The sequence below is a fragment of the Protomyctophum parallelum genome (genome assembly GCF_964188405.1).
Source record: "Protomyctophum parallelum genome assembly, chromosome: 5".
NCBI classification, from domain to species: domain Eukaryota; kingdom Metazoa; phylum Chordata; class Actinopteri; order Myctophiformes; family Myctophidae; genus Protomyctophum; species Protomyctophum parallelum.
In genome coordinates, this window is record NC_139702.1 from 41080914 (window position 1) to 41103041 (window position 22128).

The window sequence follows — 22128 nt, forward strand, 5'->3', positions numbered from 1 at the left end:
GCCAAAAGGACCCTTTGGAGTCCAGGGGTGAGCTGTTGGTAGGGCTATCCAGGACGGTGCCCTGGTAGTTTGACGATGCTATTAACAACACCTTCCGATCGACGCCGATCGAGTATCACAGCTTGAAGCAATAGGAATAACCGACTGTGGATGCATATCACTGGTGATGGTCCATTGTGTCAACCTGCTAAAGAAGCCTATACTACCGTAGGTGTTCTGTCTGAACTTGCAGTCTAAAGAGTTGGATAACAGTGGCTGATGGATTCACAAAGTAATTAAATTACAGAGGTTACATTTGCAAGGTAAATGCATAATTATGACAACACTAAAGTCTCCCCATTATGTAAGTAAATAGAATATATTTTGGTATACAGTATATTGTGGGTTAATATTAGCCAGGCATTTGAGAGGTTATTTCAATCGGTCGACAGCCCCATGCACTATAGGCTACTGCTTTGGACCAAACGGTTACCTGAGTGGTAGCTGTTTGGTCTCACACGGAAGTCCTGCGTTCAAACCCCGGGGCTTAAATGTTATGGTTTACAACTTTAACACTCAGGAAATATACAGTGTGTGAATTTACGTTATTATGTGGTGTAGATACCAAGGGTGAAGGAAGAGTCATGTGCTGTATGTAATCGAATCGTTGCTTTGTGGAATCGAACTGAAGGAATGTGTTCAATTGCCTAGAGGGTTATTAGACTCAGATGTCCTCCCATCGTCAACCTGAACGTGTTGAAGGCAACGTTCCACCATCTGTACGGGTTGGCTATACTGTATGTAGACTTTGTCAAATAAAAGTGTGCTGGAAATAAAGGGACAAAGGAGGAGAAATAGTTTCCAGTGCAATGCAGTGATGGATTATGCAAGAATAGTGGAGACAGGAAGTAGAAGTATGTCCATGCGTACATGAAAGTTCAGGAGTGGGGCAGATCACATGGATGACAAGAAGACTGTTGTACAAGGAAAGAAAGAAAGTTGAGGAGGGCTGGTTTGGGGCAGAAGAAAACTACTCGAAAGGAGTCCTCTGTCTGCAGACTCTGCACTACTGTATATCTCCACCAGGATGGGTGGCCTACCCAGGGAGGTTGCAGCCGACTAGGACCAAGGAAGGAATACAGTGACAGTGGAGTGGAGAGAGACAGGAAATGTGGAAAGAGAGAATAGGGAATGACATTCAGTTAATGGTCTGACCGGCCCGGGAACTGAACCATGGTCTCACTAATATGTATAACTAGAATCTTGCGTATAACGCTATGCGGCTCGCGTTGTTTCTCTGTGAATATCGTTTGTGTTACTGACCGTGTCGTTTCTGTGTTGTTCCGTGTTATTGTTTTTTTCTTTTTGTGAATAAGAGCGAGAGAGATAATCCGTGGTGTTGTTGTTGTTTCAGTGCGGTTGTGGGAAAGCTCTGTGGGGACCGTCTTTTTGTCCGTGCTGTACCAGGAAAAGCCTCACTTTCACTTTCAACACCAAGCGAGAGAACCACAAAAGCTGTAGTAAAGCCCCGCTGTGATTGGACAGTAGTCGCACACCCACCACCCAGCTGGTTTGAAGACCCAGAGGTAAAGTCAGTGGCGTATCACGGGCAGAAAGCAACAGGCGTGAACGGCACTTCTGCATACTCCGCATACGTCACGGTCTATGATTTTCTTTTTGTTTTAAGATATTTTTTTGCGGCTTAAGCCTTTTATTGGTTTTTTGAAGGGACAGACAGTAGGCTGACAGGAAACGGGAGAGAGATGGGGGAAGACGCACACTGCGACTGGATTACCAGTCGGGTGCCCAGACGGTTACGCCACCGCCTGGGCCCACGGTCTATGACTTGACCACTCCATCCATCCATCCATCCATCTTCAGCCGCTTATCCATAGTCGGGTCGTGGGGTCAACAGCTCCACCAGAGAGCTCCAGACTTCCCTCTCCAGAGCAACATTAGTGACTTACTTCCTCCTGGGGGATCCCGAGACATTCCAAGGCCAGTGAGTCGATGTGTTTCCTCCAACTGCACCTTGGTCTGCCCCGGGGTCTCCTCCCAGTGGGACGTGCCTCGAGGACCTCCCTATAGGGAGACGCCCGAGAGGCATCCTAACCAGATGCTCGAACCACCTCGAACCGCTCCTTTCCAGGCGAAGAAGCAGTGACTCTATACTCAAAGTCTCTCTTGCGTGACTAGACCACCCGTCGCTTGTATTCGCGACCTTTCAGTCATGACCCACACTTCATGACCATACAGTAGGTGAGAGTAGAAACTACTCTACCTACCTGAACTACCTGAACTGGCACTCAAAATTGTGCTCTTTGTGGGTGCTGGAATACTCTCAATGTGTATAATACAGCCATTGCCAGTGGTGGAAAATGTACTCATATTTTTTACTTAAGTATCAACACTGCAAATGTAGGAATATTTTGTTACAAGTAGAAGTCCGGAATTCAAAATATACTACAGAGCCCCATAATAATATAATATAATTTCAAGGACCCCCAGTTTGACATGCACCACAGAAATGATGGACAGACACACAGGTGCTCCCACATATATATAAGTGTCACAGATTAAAATTCAGGTGCATTTGCAAAATGGTCACAATTTTGAGCCCTTGCTTTGAGAATATTCATGGCTTTAAACCTGGTGATGTTGTGAGCTTGTAAATTAGCTGTTTTCGCCGGAGCGCACGCCGTAGCCACTTCACGCTCAGTGTGTGTGTGTGTGTGTGTGTGTGTGTGTGTGTGTGTGTGTGTGTGTGTGTGGTGGGGGGTGGGGAGAGGGACTTGGTAGAGAGATAGGAAGAGACGCAGAGCACCCTGACCACGTTAAGGACAGTTATATCTCGTGTTGTGTTTATAGCGAACTAAAGACGGTTTGCATCCCCACTCAAAATGTGCACCTGCCAGGTCGGGTAAACAGGTAGCAATTAACTTCACCTGCCCGATCATTTTATTTACCTGCCCCGGGCAGGTGGGCAGGTGATAGTGTCAGCATGTTTTTGTAATAATAATCTAAATCTACAAAGTAACTATAGTAGCTAACGTTTTCAAATGATTGTAGTGGAGTAAAAGTACAATATTTATCTCTGCGATGCAGTGGAGCATTTTTTGTTAAACTGTTTTTGATGCTCATTGTCAGATTTGTCACACGACTCCAGAAATCAAGAAAAGCATGTTTCTGCAACAAACGGAAAGTAATTTATAGCCAAGCAGAATGGAATATGAAAACCCTGGAAGATATCACTTGATTCCAGTGAGCTGTGAATTTTGGTAGAAACCAAAAGCGTCTTCCAAACAAAATTAAATCATCAGAAATCCAGACAATGTGGCCTATATGGGGAGTCGCGGCATAAGGAACACATTTTCATTCTGTGACCTCTCGCACGGTTCGAGAGTTATAACTTATAGGCCAAAACATGAAGCTGGCTTGATCAATGAGGCTGATTTGAAACATTTCTCTGGCAGTTTGCATCCAAGATTTGATGCAGATGGGTCCAAAAAGGACAGGCGCAGAGCCACAGACAAACCGGTCCAAAATAGGACAGGCACAGACAAACAGACAAGGGGAAAAAATATAATCTCCACCTCCAAGCCTGGAGATGATAACAGAAAGAGAAGTGGATCGCGGAGGAATTGTGAGAAAGACAACAGAGGGTCTGGGAGGTGGGGCAAGAGAGAAAGTGCAAGTGTTGGGGGGGGGGGGGGGGGGGGGTGAGAACGGAAGTGCAGATTGGTAAATAAACAGATCGAGCCCCCCTTAGCACATTCCCAGACACACACACACACACACACACACACACACACACACACACACACACACACGCAAACGCACACACAGACACACACACGCACGTGTGTATAATAACGAGAATGTACCTCAATATGCTTTACCAGAACATACCGTACAAAACTCAAAATTGAAAAACAACTTTTCCCAACACAACACACAATATTAATGCTTCCTACTCGTAGTTCACTCTTCAGCTGTTATCCATACAGAATGTATGCACACATAGTCACACTGTATACGGCAGCTGGACATCCAAACAGACAGTGGAATACGTTGATTTATAGTCAGAAGAAAATCCAGAATCCACCGGATGGAACGTTGCACATCATGCACCCCATAGGCAGTCACTGAAATGCACCATGTTAAAAGATGTACCGCAGCTGATGCACAACGTGCATCGTTTCCCAGGGTCAGTCGCAGAGCAATCGCCTCAATCTCTGCAGCGGATCAAGATTTAATGTTTTCCACTCTAAACATTAGCACAGATGTGTGAGATCAGGCCTTTTCTTCTCTAAACTGTCTATACGGGGAGGGAAAAGAGTGGGATGGCAAGGAGGACAGAGAGTAGAGAAGGACAGACACCAGAGTATCACGGCGTTAGGAGTTATGGTGGATCTTTCACTCGCTGTAGTCTAAACAACCTTTAAAGAGTGTCATTTCTCTTCACGCGTTGGCATATTCTTGGCATTTTATTGGATGAGGCACTGAGTCCTAGCACAGTTCCATGTTTTCATTAGTGCTATTTTTGCAGGAGACAAAGATGAGAATACATGTGGCTATCACGTTGTCTTCTAACAAAAAACATGTTTTCTGCTTTTTTACCCCACGTCATACGATGACAATAGCCAGTCTGAAACACATGGCATCACGTGTTGTGAACTTTTCAATGTGCAATATCGCATGTCTATACCAACCACATACATATCTATAAATATTGAATCAAACAACCTAAAAAGTCTAGTAATACCCCTTCATTACATAGAATAGGCCTAAGCTCCTTTTTTCTTTTCTTTTTTTAAGAGTTTCCTATAACAACAAAATAGGGACACCAGAGTTAATGCGATCAAATTGCCTCTGCTTTCACTCTTCTCCTTCTACTCTTCTATATCTCACTTCTTCCTGTTATGCTCCCCTTCAAATCCCTCCTGGCAACTTACTGAACTGACCTAGAGGGGAGAGTGGAGAGGGGAAAGGTCCCACATGACAACATGTCCCAGTGGGAAGGGAATGTATGTCAGGGGCACATCAGGAAGCTAGTGAAACACATCAGCACAGTGGCTCCAACCTTGTTGTGCTGGGTTTTCAGTTTAAACCCCGCCGCACATATAAATATGCCAGTTTCCCTCACGTTCCCTGTGTCAAACATGCAGGCTGAGATCACAGGGTCTTTGGGTGTTATTGCGCAGTAAAACAGTTTGTAGCATCTAGCAAACCTGCCTCAAACCCTTGACGTTTATAGGGCAACCTTTTAAGGAGCCCATCGGGAGCCATTTGGAACAAACATGGTGCCTAGTCGCTCGCTTAATTGTGTTTCCGTAAACAACGAGAGCCATCAGTCACAGGGACAAGCTACCCAGCTTCCTCCTGAAAACAACCCAAACATAACAGGGCTGAAACTGCCAATTGACCCCTTTAGACTGCACCGTTCCAGAAGGCTGATTGAAACCGACAGAAATGCAGATCCTTCCAGTTAACTGAACGATTTACTGTACCCTCCTCAATGCCAGGAGTTTTGGTTATGGTGTAAGCAGCTAGAGGGTACAGGGAACCCCCAGAACAACAGCTCCATTTGCACCACTCCCTTGATCCACTCGTCTGATTGCTGCTGCAAACTGCTGCTCCTTCATGGGATTAAAAAACCCCAACGTAAACTGAACCCATACATGGATGCAATCGAATGAAAGCCGCCTGATCTAAAATCAAGACGCATTCGGCTGCAGTTCAGAAAATGCTAAACTGACCGATTTTCCATAACAAAAACATTTAGTGACTCTGGGGACTCCTTTCTCTCCCCTTTGGCTGTCATCTGGGCCTATTTCTGATCTTCAGAAGCATGACAAATGAGGAGGAAAACATTGCTTGGAGAGAATGTGTCTATATGGACGTTGGAAGATGTCATTATTCGACTGAGTTTCCGTCCTAAAGGTGGAAGGGAAAACCATGTGGTGCACACCGAACAGACTATTCACATTACATTTAAACTCCCTTCCATTTCCTTTAACGTTTCACCGTTGAGCAAATTAGCCTTGCAGGAGGAGTGCAGCTGTTTTTTATCGGAGTATGGCATGGCTGTGGCTGATGTACCCGTGATATCCCATTCTCTGAAAACCTGTGCTGGACTTACACTACAGCACACGGAAACAAGACCCAGCTGCTTGTGCGCCTGTGAGCGGACAGCTAATTGCTAGCAGTCAGCCTGGAAATGTGGTTTCTATGCATTTTTGACATATAGAGTTGGAACCCAGGAATCTTGGGAAGACATTATGAGTTTATGTATCCAAAGTTCTCCGCACCAAACTAAACTTAATGGGATCCAGAACTTGAATGATATCATCATCAGCCTAAATGCCACTAATGGACTTCCTTCAAAAGCGCTCAGGATTTTAAAGAAATAATTCAACAGCATATATACAACCCTTTACACACACTAGTGCTGTAAAGATAACAGCATTGTGTAATTTATTGCTGCAGTTCCATAAAGTTGTATATTTACTTTATGATTTCTTTCAAATAAAAATGCTTATCTTATCTTAGGCAGCAGTATAAGATGTGAATTTACCGATACAGTGAGTAAATGTATGCAATGATTCTTTGAAAAGAAATAAAAGAAAAACCCTCATCATTGTAAAACATAAATACACAGTAAAGAGTGAGACAGCAGTTTTATGGTAAATACAATTCTGTTTGCTGTGATGTTCCGCAAGACACAGTTTGCTTGCCTGATGAATCTTTATTGATACTTAAGCGTTGACTGCAGTTTTGCGTTGCGAACGTTTCTCTCATTGTTGTGCCCCTAAATGTATAGTTTACATGGCGTGCTCCACATGAAAGGGTTCCTCTCACACTTCCAGTACCATTGTGTTTTATAGGATTTAACAGGGAAACTTATTGGTGAACAAATCCGGCTCATGCTTTGCCACAGGCCATTTGAGGCCAAACTGATTTTTGTAGGTTTTTGCTGGGCAATAGATCAGAGCAGTTCTGATGTTCCTTTCATCACCTGTCATCTGGTTGAGCGGGGGTCCAAACACACTCCATCATGACAGCAGCTGCCGATGCCCATGCTCAAAATGTGCTCCGTTGCTTCCATGACAGCATTGCGCTGACAAGACCGCCAACAGGAAAGAGTCGGCCCTAATGCTGTCATCATATCGCTTGGTTGGATGTAAAGAAGATCAGGGATGCGAGAGGATAATTGTTTAAATCAGCTAAATCATTGCTAAAATCAGCAAATTTTTTGAGGAGAGTGCTGTTCAAGAAAACACCCTGGAAGGAATAAAGGGGAACAAGGCTTCATTTCAAATCACTTCCAGTCACGCTAAGCCTTACCCTCTGCTTGACTGGACTGGTGCGGTGCCCATTTCTTTGCCAAACTCCTTCAACTTGGTTTCAGAGTTAAAGAGAGAGAGAGAAAAGCTTGAGCGAGGAAGAGAACAAGAGGGAGTTTAATTGAAATGGAAAATGAGAGGCAACAGTATATAGGGACCGAATATAAGGACAGTATATATAGGGACAGAGGAGAGGAGAAAAGTGGCCCGAGATGTCGTTGTCTTTGCTTCACCTTATCAGCCTCTCGGTTGCACGTTTTACAAATTAGCCCAGTATGCAGAGAGGGGCCAAGCACTGGGAGATCTGGCTTTCATTTACATTCTTACTGGTTTATGCCTCTCCCTACTCTAGCTCTTTTTCTTTTTTCAAGAGAAGAGAGGGATGGAATTCCAAGAGGCCAAGAAGAAACGGAGAGGGAATCATTCGAGCAACACATGAAGCCCAGAGTGAGTGATGCACGGGGATCAACGAGGCCGCTGTGCGGTTGTAACAGTGTCGTCCACCCTTCTCCTCTCATTACCACCTTGACCTTGTCTCTAGAGAACTCCACAAAGGTGTGTGAGTGAGTGATCACATACGTAGTTTGCAGGTGTGTGTATCTGTTTTTACCATTTTGTGGGGTCATGAAAATTCCAAAAGAGAGAGAGACATCCCCCATCACTTGTTCAGTTCAGTGGGGTTATTGTTTACGGTTATGGGCAACAGGTGGTTTAAGTTTCAAGTTAACTAACATCATTATATGGTTGGTTTATGGGTTATAAAGTGCCAGTGGTCAAAGTATGTTTGTACTGTATCTATATAAGACATGTTATTCTCATTTTCACACACACACGCACGCACGCACTCTCTCTCGTGGGTGTTGTTGGGTGGGTGGGTGAAATGAGCACTTCATTACGGCGTTCATCTTGTGGACTGAGTGAGAAGGTTGAGAGCTCTGGAGGGAGCGGGGCAGAGTGTGGTGCAGCGCCCTGTGGAGTTTTGTCATATAATGTGTTCGAGTTCTGCGTGCGGAGCAGAGCAGACGCGGGTGTCGGTGTCACAGGCCCCAAAACCCCCAGCTGGATCTGGATCTCATTAGGCCTGCAGTCTGACAGAGCTGGACTGAATGCATCCAGATTGCATCCGCGGCGAGCTCACCCAACAAAGCTGAGAGACGCAGCCAATCCAAGGAGAAACAGACCACATCACCGAGAGCGGCCAATCCAAGGAGAAACAGACGGTGTTGATTTCGTCGACTAAAACTATGACGAAAAATGTTCGTTGACTACCTTTTTCCACTGACGAAAACGAAATGGAAACTAAATGAAAACTAAGCTACGATGACTAAAACTAAGACTAAATATACTGACAATTTCGTCGACAAACTAGACTAAAATGTTACGAAGGGACTAGTGGACAAGAGAGTAAAGAGACCCAGTATAAGTCATTTTACACTTGGTTTGGCCGCCAAAATACATTTTAGTCGACTAAATCAACTGTAGATTTAGTCGACTAAAACTAGACTAAAACACTAAAACATTCCAGGTGACTAAAACGTTACTGAAACTAAATGAAAACTATTGAAGAGACCATGACTAAAACTAAAAATCAAAATTGGCTGCCAAAAACAACACTGGACTGAATGCATCCAGATTGCATCCGCGTCGCTCACCCAAAAAAGCTGAGACGCAGCAGCCGATCCAAGGAGAAACAGACCACATCACCAAGAGCTCGCTGACCCCAACCATTCCTACAGCAGAGCAAAGCACTGTGCTTGAAAAGCAAACCATTCAGATCTCTGTCGACGAAATGAAAACAGACCAGGCAGCACACTCTCACTCACATACACATACGTACACATACACATAAATAGTGGTGGACGATAACGAAGTAATATTTAAAGTACTGTACTGTACTGTACAGTAAGTACATTTGTTTGAGTAACTGTACTTTACTTGAGTATTAGTTTTGTCGTTGTTTTTATACTTTCACTCCACTATGCTACATGTAGATAGGCTAAATGTCTAAATTTCAATACAGCAACGCATTGATAGTAAAAGGAAAACATACTTTGTAATTTGCCCTTTTGAATACTCAAGCATTTTTAAAAGCAGGTACTTTTGAATACTTTGTATCGTTAAAAGCAAGTAGGCCTGCTCCAGTACTAACTCAAGTGCAAATGTGACTGAGAAACCTTCGCTTGTAGTTGATATATTGACCAGGCGTATATATTTGGACTCAACTGGGGGTGGAGTACTTTGTCCACACATTGCATATAAACACTCACTCACACACACACATGTACACACAGTACATGCGCATCATCTTGTTTCTATCCAGGATGTCATCTATGCTGTTAACAGTGAAATTGTGCCAACAGGGGGCCATTTATGCTCTGATAATGGAGCTTAGTTGTGAGTTACTGCTTATGTATTTCTCTCTCACACCAATCGCAGGGCCAGAAGAAGAGGAGCACATCCTCTGTATAAGCCATCTATTTTTGTCCCTCTGAAGCCGGTGCGCTCTGCAGGCACTTCAAAAGAAACGGCTATCGTCATAAATCGTCCTCAAACGACCCCCATGCTGCGACAAGTGGTCTGGAAATATCCAAACAAACACTGTAATGCTGAGGAACGGTCAGACCGTCGTAGGTCACGTACAGTGCAACTGTAAACCCAGTGAGCGATCGGATGCTGCAGAGTAAACATCACACTCCAGTGAGACTGTATAATGAAACATGGAAAGAGGTGGAGAAAAGGGAGACTCGTGCCTCATTTATTCTTTGTTGCTTGCCGACAATAGACGACGATCTACTCGCTCAGTGTTTTAATTTTAGTTTTTAGTCGTAGTCTCTTGAATAGTTTTAATTTAGTTTTAGTCACATATCAGTCACCTGGAATGTTTTAGTCGACTAAATGTCATAAGGTTTTAGTCGACTAAATGTCATAAGGTTTTAGTCGACTAAATCTACAGCTGGTTTAGTCAAACAAAATGTATTTTGTCGGGCCTTGATGACGTCGTAAATACTTTTTTTTCACTTGCCGATAATAGCTGATCTACAAGTTCACAACGCGTCGCACGCGTTGTGAGCTTGTAGATCGGCTATTTTCAGCATGCAACTAATTGTGGCTATTGGCTCAGTGGTTCTCAGCTCAGACACATTATGTGGGTACCTCCCTGGGGTAACAGGGTCATGATTTGTATTAATTCCTCAAAAAGGAAAAGACCATTACTGCATCAAAAGTATTCAACACAAACTATACTACAAAAACTGGTCAGACATTGGCCAAGTTGTCAAAGAATCTAAGAAAGAGGCAAACGTTGTGGTAACAAGCTCACTTGTAGATCTGCTTTTTTCACAATATTCATCTGTGGAATCGAGTCAAACGAAATTGATCCCCAGATTCAAATATGTTTATTGTGGGGGGGTTACGGCTCTGTGCTATTAATAACGTGTGTGTGTGTGTGTGTGTGTGTGTGTGTGTGTGTGTGTGTGTGTGTGTGTGTGTGTGTGTGTGTGTGTGTGTGTGTGTGTGTGTGTGTGTGTGTGTGTGTGTGTGTGTGTGCGTGTGCGTGTGCGAGAGAGAGAGAGAGAGAGATGCATTCAAATGCCACCAATTGGGCAAGGAATGTTTTCTTAAATTCTTATCATCACTTGACCTGGTCTGGCCAGTTGGCTGGTGAGACTTATCAGTGGATAGCGACTGAGGATTGTTTAGTGAGAGAGTGCAAGAGGAGTGATAGCCAGTAGAAGGAACCCCTGATGTGTTTGAAGTGATGGGGAGTAGTAGTATGCCAGAGAAATACTACTCTAATGATGTTTTTCTTTTTTTTCCTTTTTTTACGCTTAACATGCCAGGTCAAAGTCTCACTAAGATCATAAGCACTTGGAGATGAATGAAACGCCCCATTGTAATGAAGGTCTTAGAGTTAAAAGTTAACGTTATTTTTTACTGTGGTTTTATTGCGTTGGCAGGTCGATCGTACATGGGGCAGGTTGATGGGGTTGGACGAAATTTACTCTCTCGGAAGGTAAAATAAAAAACCACCGCCGCAGCGCAGCCGTTAGTTATAATGCTCTCCAGTTGGTTCTCATACTGTAGTGTAGGTGGTCCGTGAGTTCAAACTAATGTTTCAAACAGCGGAAGGTTTCCACTTTTGACAAATGTATAGTCTCGATTCCACCCTCTCTCCACTCTGACTGCGAATATCAAGAACATACAAATGTTAACACAAGAGTCCGGCCACGAGGGGCCGTCATGACCTCACTTCCTGTCAGTAACCAAATGCTAAGGAGCAGTGCTTCCAACTTTTTCATGTCAAGGACCCCCAAATTGACAATAATTAGCCTGCAGACCCCCATTTGAAAATATATGCCAGGGACCCCCATAAGAGAAGATTTTTACGGCTCAGATTCTCAACCTGTTTGATTTCAAGGACCCCCAGTTTGACATGCATTATTAGTCAACCAACCCCCATTTAATGGCATTTCTATCTCTGGGACCCCCAATTTATATTGTAAAATCGATGTTAATTTAACTCTGAGGGTGTTCAAATGTGTTCCATTTGTACACTCAGAGTTACACACCCATAAGGGTCCATTTGGTTCCAAACTATCATTTAGCTGGGGACCCCCTGGAACTCCCTCAAGGACCCGTGGGGGTCCCCCGGACCCCACTTTGGGAACCACTGCTATAGAGATGGGAGGCTGTCGGAAGGCCAATGATAATACCCTATTGGGCGCATAATGGAGCCATCAAGGTCAGGGTTACATACATACGTGAGAGCCGCTGGCTCAGCTGAAAGTAGTTCTGCATGCTGAAAGTAGAGCATGTGTGGCCAAAAATATAGAGAAACCTATCTGGCATGGATTTCAAGAAGTGCTGATGTATGGAACATGAACATAGTGTTGGGAAGGTGGTTTAATAATATAAAAAAAACACAGAGAAATTCAGAAGGCAATGTAGAAAGACTGAACCACTTAAACCATACAGTATATACCTTACTTGTACCCAATAAACCGTGTACTTAATTTGACCAGGGTCCCTCAAGGGTCTATGCTCGGCCCCATTTTCTTTTTTGTCCGTCTACACAAAATCTTGCCAAATGCCAAAATTAGCCAGTCCGCAAGCTCACCACGTGTCATGTGTGTTTTCACTGAATGTTGCCCAGTAGGGTTCATGTGCTTAAGGAAACCATGGAAAGAGACCGAAAGAAAATATGGATGTCGGGGGTGCAAAAATAGAGCTAACAGCTCTAAATTAAAGCTAAAAAAACATCTTGGATCCAAATATTGTAGCCTACTTTTACTCTTGTAGATTTTGATTATTATTTACAAAAACCATACCGGACAGGCGGACACATTAACCACTTCAGCCCTATATACATTTTGGCTAGCCTACCGGTATTTTCAAAGGATTTGGGAAGTAATGACTACTTTTACTTTTAGTACTTTATTGTACTGTATGTTGATGCCAATACCTTTTGTACTTTTCCTCAAGTACATTTTGAATTCCGGACTTCTACTTGTAAATATTATGTAATATTCTATATTGCAGTATTGATACTTTCACAGCAAAACATTTGAGTCATTTTCCACCACTGTCCTTCCTCTTCTCTACAAAGTAGCGAGTGTTGTCTGTCTGTTAGATCACTCATCCCACCATAAGACCCCGGGGCTTTAAGACCCTGGGGCTTTGCTCTAACCCCTCTAGCCCCGGGGCTAACCCTAACCCCTCTAGCCCCGGGGCTAACCCTAACCCCTCTAGCCCCGGGGCTAACCCTAACCCCTCTAGCCCCTCTAGCCCCGGGGCTAACCCTAACCCCTCTAGCCCCTCTAGCCCCGGGGCTAACCCTAACCCCTCTAGCCCCGGGGCTTTCCTCTAACCCCTCTAGCCCCTCTAGCCCCGGGGCTAACCCTAACCCCTCTAGCCCCGGGGCTTTCCTCTAACCCCTCTAGCCCCGGGGCTAACCCTAACCCCTCTAGCCCCGGGGCTAACCCTAACCCCTCTAGCCCCGGGGCTAACCCTAACCCCTCTAGCCCCGGGGCTAACCCTAACCCCTCTAGCCACGGGGCTAACCCTAACCCCTCTAGCCCCGGGGCTAACCCTAACCCCTCTAGCCCCGGGGCTAACCCTAACCCCTCTAGCCCCGGGGCTAACGCTAACCCCTCTAGCCCCGGGGCTAACCCTAACCCCTCTAGCCCCGGGGCTAACCCTAACCCCTCTAGCCCCGGGGCTAACCCTAACCCCTCTAGCCCCGGGGCTAACCCTAACCCCTCTAGCCCCGGGGCCTCTAGCCCAGGGGCTTTGCTGTGAGGTTCATCTACAACATTCACCCTTAAAACAGGATATTAGCCTTTATGGCCTCCTGATACGGCTCCCCTTATTCTCCCACTGTGCTAGTTTTTTAGTTTTAGTTTTACTTTATTGAGTCAATCACAAATCCTTGTTACAAATAGATTTGTTTCTCAGTTTCATGTCACTGTTGTTAGCTGACTTTGACCCATTTTTATTCTTTTGTGCATACATACAGACAACTACATCCCTTCACCTATTTCAAAACACAAGAAAACACAAGGAGATTAAAAGAAAAAGAGAAAAAAGCCTATCCTCTTATCTCCATATGGCATATTGTAACTTTTTGTGTTTTTTCATAAATTAATGTCCTATACTTGATCATACGAAAGCATACAGTGTCCAACACAAAAGCATGACAAGTAGGTGTCGAGCTTGTCGATCTGCTGCTTTAATCCTGAAAATGAACGCACGCACGCACGCACGCACGCACACACACACACACACACACACACACACACACACACACACACACACATGAACATGAACACATTAAATCTTAGACTGTGACACACAAACATCATAGAGGTAGAGCAGGTCATCCAATGATCCATGGGTCGGCGGTTCGAATCCCGGCTCCTCCTGTCTACATGTCGAAGTGTCCTTGGGCAAGACACTGAACCCCAAATTTCTCCCGATGTGCTGGTTGGTACCTTGCTTGCACGGCTTCCGCCGTAATCGGTGTATGAATGTGTGTGTGAATGGGTGAATGTAATGCACAATCTATGTAAAGCGCCTTGGATAAAGGCGCTATATAAATGCACCATTTACCATTTACTGTCAGTCTTTCTTTCATATGCAAAACCAACAGACAGAGTGTGTTTATTTGATCTGTCGGCTTGCTATGAATTCCTGTTTACTACATTTGAATGCAATGCCCTGAGGCCTGCGCATGTTTTTGTTTAATGTCGGCACCAGCTATTGTGAATGTTTCATCTGTCTATAAAGCACTGATGTGTGTCAGTATGTCAACAGCTACGCTTATCTGACATTATCAGAGCTAAAAGGCTTGGCTCTTGACCCTGCTGGCGCACACACACAGTCTCTCTCTCTCTCTCTCTCTCTCTCTCTCTCTCTCTCTCTCTCTCTCTCACTCACTCACTCACTCACTCACTCACTCACTCACTCACTCACTCACTCACTCACTCACTCACTCACACACACACACACACACACACACACACACACAGAATGTGAGGCAGGTAGCTTCTATATTTGAATAGGTAAATGTCATAGCAGCTACCGGATCAGAGCAGGATTTTCAACTCTCAAAAAAACTGTCGTCTGGAAAAGAAATGACCTACAGCACTGTATTGTTGAACTTCCATTATATCTCCTCTCGTATGTTCTCTCAAGTGATTTTGTGATCCTGTGTGTGTGTGTGTGTGTGTGTGTGTGTGTGTGTGTGTGTGTGACACGTGCAGCCCTACATTCCGGCCATTTAAAAATAGCCAATCTACAAGCTCACAATGCACATTTGAAAACTTGAAACAGGACACTCTGCACAATGCATACTTTTTTACTCAAGTACATTTTCAATTCCGGACTTGTAACTACTTAAGTATTATTGCATTGCAGTGTTGATACTTTTTACTTAAAGTAAAACATTTGAGTACTTTTTCCACCACTGTTCATTACAGTAGGAACATAGGATGTATAATCTTTGCTGTGTTCAACTTCAGCCCAATCTATGGCCTACTTGGTCGTGCGTCGACCACAACGCTGCGATGAGTTACTTTCTCGGCAAGCACCACCATGCAGTGTTGAAATGAACCTTTACACTCTGTCGTTTTGTTTTGTCCTGCAGAGCTGCGGGGCTGATTGGCACGGGATCAGCTGGTGCAAGTTGGAGCACGCCGTTTGACAAGCTCTGGGAACCCCGTCAGTGCTACATAAACCATGTGAATCTCCCACGCACACACGTGCACACGCACACACATGCACACACACACACACACACACACACACACACACACACACACACACACACACACACACACACACACACACACACACACTCTGTGTACTCTGCAAAATCATGTTCTGCAAAAATGTATGATTGTGAGGTACTGCTGTACTGGATCAAATTTATTTCATTGCACATTAAATAGGGAAATGTGGGAATTTGATGAGCGCCTGAAATGTAATGGCTGGCTGCAAAACAACATATACTTGCTCATCGTTCGTAATTGCGAAATACTGTCGCAAATGTTATTTTGTGACGCCCTGGTTTCCCATTCCTGTTAACACTCATACTGTCTGCGTTTCCAAAAGGATGATGATCAAAACGTCTCTTTCGAAACAATAGGCTGAGTCCAGTTAATCATATATTGTTGTGACGTAAGTAATATAACATTCATGGTAATATTATGTAATTACTGTCGGGGGTAGAAATGAAGGGAAATGTGCCACTGCATGGTCCTCTGGGCCAGTGACTTGTCAAGATCACTGGCCCTACCATTGTAACTACAGGCCCAGGAACATTACTTTTGAATCGGCTCACAGAACACTATGTTGTAATTAACCAGACAATTTCACAAAATCATTACAAACCACCAGACCAGCCCCACAGGACAATAATGTCAATTTAGGTTTTGGGGCTTTTTTTTTATGGCATTACTTTTACTGGCCCAAGTGGGCAAGTGGAAGGTGTGTTCTTCTGGCTGAAGTACCATGTAGATCTACATGTAGATCTACATGGTACGTCCGGTCCAGCAGGACATTTATAATGTATCCCTGACTGTGTCAGTACAGTAGAGACATCTGCTGCCATGGACTTGAAAACATTTGCAAAATGGATTCACACGTCATTCTTAATTGGAAACGTGAGCAAATGTGTCACATTAAACACCCCTAAGGCGGGGGTGGAGAAAGCTACCTTGATCTACCCTGTGGGCCACCCGCTACACACACTTGAAATCACCAGTGTTCCTTTATCCATTTGTAACTCTTGAGAGGACCCATAATGAACATTCAGAGATGTGTACAGTGTTTAACAGCCATGTCGAAGGCTATGCAGATCACCCACTACTGTCCTGGCTGCAGAATCAGAACAAGCAAGAGGACGGGGGGGAAGTTATCGTGTCTTTCTACTCGTGTAGAGAGTTGTAAAGAACTCTTTTTATGTGAAGCTTGGGGGCATCTGCTGTACTGTGGGTGTGTACAAGTGTGTATGTGTAGCACTATAGAAAGAAGGAGGGGGAAGGAATAAAGATGGAAGAGAGGGGAGAGACAGCGAGAGTGAGGGGGGGGGGGGTCTAAGTCCAACCCCCTATCTGCAGCATGTTTCAACTAAGGTCCTGTCTCAGCCTCTGCCTTGTCAGTTGGTTTCTGAGTCAAGGAGTGTGTGTATGTATGTGTGTGTGTGTGTGTCTGTCTGTGGATTCTCCTCACTGATGTCTAGGTGGATGAAAACAATAATACGCTCTTTTCAAGGTACGTCCGTTAATTGTGATGATGATTAGTTCAGTATGTTTCAAGTTCAATTTGTCTTGAATTGTAACTTGCAGCAGCTGTGTATGGTTATTGTCTTTTTCTTATGATGTTGTGTGTATTATGACTGGTGAACCATTAGTAAGGCAATGGTTTGAATCTTTTACAGTTCCGCGACATTCAAACTTGAGAGTTTTGAACCACCTCATTTAAATACATAATTATAAATTATCACAAACCCACATTTTTATTTTTAAAGCTAAATACAACTTTTGGTTCAGTGATGAAATCATGAAATATTGCACTTGAATACTATACTCAATCACACTCCCTAAATAAGAGCATTTTATTCATTACCGTAGTACCGTAGTGATGGTGGAACTGCACCTTTGTCTAAGTACTTGGCACTCAGTTTGTATTCGCCTACTTGGACAACTTAATTTCCTAAATATTTGGCAGCAGATTGAATGAGTTAAAGTTTCCAGACTATTTGTTAAATGCTAGCATATTATGACTTAAGGAAGCCAGCAAAATCTCCGCATGACAAGACTCTGAGGAGGAATGTGACCCTAATCACGTGCAATAGCTTTAACAAAACAATTGGATCTTAATCAATATAATTGCATGTTATTTTTAAATGTCACTCATCCTGTCAAGAAAGTTTATACATGTCATTTAAAGATTGCATAAAAATAGATTGCAATGTTTGCAATGCATGCATGGGGCACATATGCAGACTGTGAGAGCAGAATGGTCATGCAGGAATAGTGCCTGCATGTGTGCCAAATTACACACACATGGTTGTCTAACAACCGTACCTTATCATGACTGACAAATGTTTGCTTTGCAAACTGCTTTTTAATGTATTCGTTTAAATCTGCTCAGTATTGCTGTCTCTTTGATATTCTTACACTTAATATCACTTGTGCTGCTGACATTTAATTTGACCATTAATATCCTAAAAGGTAATTAAGTTACACACACGACTCATTCATGCTGCATGTATCTATCCGCTAGTTTATCAACTATTAGCTTTGTGTGGCAATATGCCTCACCTTTAAAATGGCTCTGAAATGAAATTTGATGACACTCAACATCAGTGGTCATGCATCCTTTCTATCTCTAACTTAATGCTCTCTTTTCTTTATTTTCTCCAGGGTCTGAGTGCTCTGACCCGTTCAAACGGAGCTCAAGGGCACCCTCTTCTGGCAAGGAAGACATTTTAGTTTTTTCCTCTATCACAAGCTTCAACTAATCTCCCCATGTGTCGGCGCTAAGCCTGTTTTTACATACTTGAAAAGCCAAAACAATGTCACGATCAATGACTTTATAGCTCCAGACTGCAAGCACAAAGACAACAAAAGCCACACCAAGCATGGAGGCCTCTCGTGCTGCCCACGTAGGGGCTCCCCCCACCTCCACCATCCCTGCCGTCTCCCCAACACCCTCGTCTCCGGGGTACTTGCAGTTCTTCTGGGAGTACCAGGACAACGCCATCATCGTGGAACATTACAACCACACGGGCAAGCTGCAGGGGGACCGCTACCGCGAGGGGCTCAAGCCGGAGGGAATTGCCTTCTTGGTCGTGTGTGTCCTCATAGTCCTGGAGAACGCGGTGGTCCTCCTGGCCATTTGGAGGAACAAGAAGTTCCACGTGCCCATGTATTACCTACTGGGAAACCTGACCCTGTCGGACCTGCTGGCGGGGATCACATACATGGCCAACATCATCATGTCTGGACCTAAAACGCTGAAACTGACGCCGCTGCTCTGGTTTCTCAGAGAGGGAGGGGTGTTCATCACGCTGGCCGCTTCAGTCATCAGTCTGCTGGCCATCGCCATTGAGCGCCATGTCACCATGGTAACCATGAGGCCATACCACGGGGCGAAACGGGGCCGTATGTTGGCTCTGATTGGCGCAAGCTGGGCCCTGGCAGGGTTTCTGGGGGTCCTGCCCATCCTGGGGTGGAACTGCATTCACAGGCTGGACCAGTGCTCAATAGTGCTCCCACTTTATGCCAAGAGCTACATCCTCTTCTGCGTATCAGTTTTCAGCGCAGTGCTGCTGGCTATCGTGGTCCTCTATGTCAGAGTTTTCGGCATTGTGCGCGCCAACACGCAGCGCCAGAGGCTGGGCCTGTCGGGCAGCCTGCGCAAGGGCCTGGCCAGGAAGTCTGAGAAGTACATAGCTCTCCTCAAGACTGTCACCATTGTCCTGGGTGTCTTCATTGCTTGCTGGCTCCCTCTCTTCCTACTCCTCCTTCTGGATTTTTTCTGTCCTAATCGCAGTTGCCGCCTGCTCTACAAAGCTGATTACTTCTTGGGAGTGGCAATGGTCAACTCTCTGCTCAACCCCATCATCTACACTCTGACCAGTAAGGACATGAGGAGGGCCATTCTGCGCCTATTATGCCGACCGTGTCTGATGACCAAAGATGGCCAGGTGAAGAGAATGGGGGTGCCGTTCCTCGAGTGCAGTTTCAGTAAGACAGAGGTAGCCTCCCAGAAGTTAGAAGGAGGGGTAGAGACCACCATCTCCTCCGGGAACAACATCACAACGCCCTCCCCAATCAAGGCCCTCTACCCCAAATTCTTCAAGTCCTGAGCTCTCTATTCAAGGCAGAGAGGATAAGCTTACGAGAGGACAAACCATGCTGACAATGAGTATCTGTACGAAGAAACCACTTGTGGGCATTCTCTGATTTGGAGAATAGCCATCAGAAAAGCAGAAGGCCTATGATTGATAGCACCACCTGGTTATAGCTAGAGGTGTTAGGATCGTCAAGTTTAGACTAATGACTCGCCCCAGCAAGTCGGTTTTAATGATACCACATCAAAGGACTAAATCATCATGGGAATGGTTATTACCAAATACCAGGCCAAGTGGAGAAGACTCAAATGTGAACTAAGCAACATTTTTATATTTGTAGCTGTACAGAAGAATTATCCTACAACGGATTTGCACTGAAGTAATGTCATGATTGGCAAGGTAGCTTTGGACTGAACTTTACTGTGGTAGTGTGTTTAGTGTCATAGGACACAGAGGTTGATGGGTTTCCTGTTGATATATATCTTTTCTTTTGCACCGTCGCAGCAACATATGCCCCCGACTCAGAAAGCCCAATTTGCATCTAATTGATGGAATGGCACTCTGACACTACACTCTGTGTTCTATAAACCCAAAGACTTTCAAAACTGAACATTCCAATCCAACCTAAGTCCGTTTTGGATGTTATGGCGAATTACCACGCCTCCTTTTGACACGGTTTACTCAGTTTCTTTAATAAAGTGCCAAGGACAAATGGACATAAAACTTAGACTATTGCATTTGTTGACATCGGGATTTCGCTGGCTCGAAGGCCCAATGTGTTTTACAAGTACAAAAATGTGTGTCTTATTGTACTTGTACACACACATGCAAGGGATATCAAGAATGAAAGTTTGGAAGAGAGGCAGTCTATCTTTCTTAAAACAAACATAGGGTTCTACAGTGTGCTTGACCTAGAAAACTGTGGCATGGATATGCATGGATAAATGACAGGTGGTTTATCAAAATCACGTTAATCAAAAAATGACAAGTGGAAAGGCAGTTTGCGGTTTGTGTCAGAATCTGACCCCATAAATGTCACATGTTTTAAGTAGTACAAATCAAATGTGAAATATTTTCAAACCTATATTATGGTTGCAGTGCACTTCTTTGAGGAAATTAAATTATAGCTGATTAATCATCATCCAGGAACAAGGAATAAAAGGACAAGAATATGCCTGCTCTCAATAAAGCTGCACCTTCAGGGCAAATTCATCAGCATACACTGCTATCATGAGTTCAAACAAGTCCCCTTATTAATTATATTTCACAAGAAGTGAGAAATAATAACAGTGTAAAGCACTGAATGTATTACTTTCCAACCAGTGAAATTTATTTGACATCAATCTGTTAAAAAGTGGTCTTTGTACCAAACGTGATGAGTGAGTTTTTACTAATACTTTGTACTTAAATGTATTAAAATGTTAATATTGTAAAATTTCATGACAACTGTATTGTAAATTATATGCATTTTATAATAAAACTTTCACATCTGACTTCATCAACGTAATAATGTGCTTTCTTGTAAGCTCTATTTATCATGTTATCTAAATGACAAATGGCACACCTACAAGCTCACAACACATTGCAATGTGACAGGTTATAAGCTTATAAGCTTGTAGATTGGCTATTTTCCCTATTTTTCATATGCTGTCAAACAGAAACCTCTTATCTCATACTTTTGTTATATAGCAAATAGCAAGCTCATACAAATGAAAAGTATTATTAACAAGAGCGTTACTGTGATCCAGTGGAACAAAGGCTATATATTTCCATTTCTTCCTACTATAGGGCTTTCTTAAGTGGTTAACTGTGTTTCAGTTTGTGTAGAAAAAGGTAACTAAGTGTGTTAAACAGTTGTTGGAGGAATGCCACAGGAAGCCAACCCTCCTACTTCACATCTGTTAATAGCATTGGCCTAGATACTGGGGTTTTTCTATACACATTTTGCATGTCATTGCTGCTTCTGAATCACACAATGAGACTTTTCTTTAAAGACAGAGCCTTTGACCTGTCTCCGTACATATTTTGTCAACCTGCACGTGAGATTAGCCATCTCAACACTTTGACCTGCTGAAACTCCACACAGCTGGATTTAATGCTGTCCTTCGCTGGTATTTGTATATTTTCTGTGGACATGTTGAAAAGGAGCTGCTATAAGCCACTGGGCTGTTTTTCAGGCATGCGGGTTTCCAAGTCAAGATATTAGTTTAATGTGGAAACAGGTTCTTGGAAAATAATCCTTTGTTATTTCAAACTTTTACTATTTACATACTATGCTAATCCAAATATAAAGATGACATATGAATTGATCATGATCTTATAAATAAAACAATTAGTATGTCCAAACTAAATACACAAAGTATCCTAGCTACTAGACACACAATGGACCCAATAGTATAGCTTTGCAAATTTCTCACCAAGAATGGTTGCACACAAGAGAGAAAC

At 43.8% G+C, this 22128-nt stretch overlaps 1 protein-coding gene across 1 annotated transcript; it reads left to right on the forward strand.

Annotated features, from left to right (window-relative positions):
• The first annotated feature begins 17006 nt into the window (after nt 1-17006).
• Nucleotides 17007-21181, forward strand: s1pr5b (sphingosine-1-phosphate receptor 5b). Its single transcript, XM_083764958.1, has 2 exons — nt 17007-17096; nt 18251-21181. The coding sequence occupies exon 2, from the start codon at nt 18469-18471 to the stop codon at nt 19696-19698; it is 1230 nt and encodes a 409-aa protein (XP_083621084.1). The 5' UTR covers nt 17007-17096; nt 18251-18468; the 3' UTR covers nt 19699-21181.
• The last annotated feature ends 947 nt before the right edge of the window (nt 21182-22128 follow it).

Excerpts from the sequence above, each read along its gene's own strand:
- s1pr5b (XM_083764958.1), top strand. The coding sequence starts at position 18,469 with ATGGAGGCCTCTCGTGCTGCCCACGTAGGGGCTCCCCCCACCTCCACC.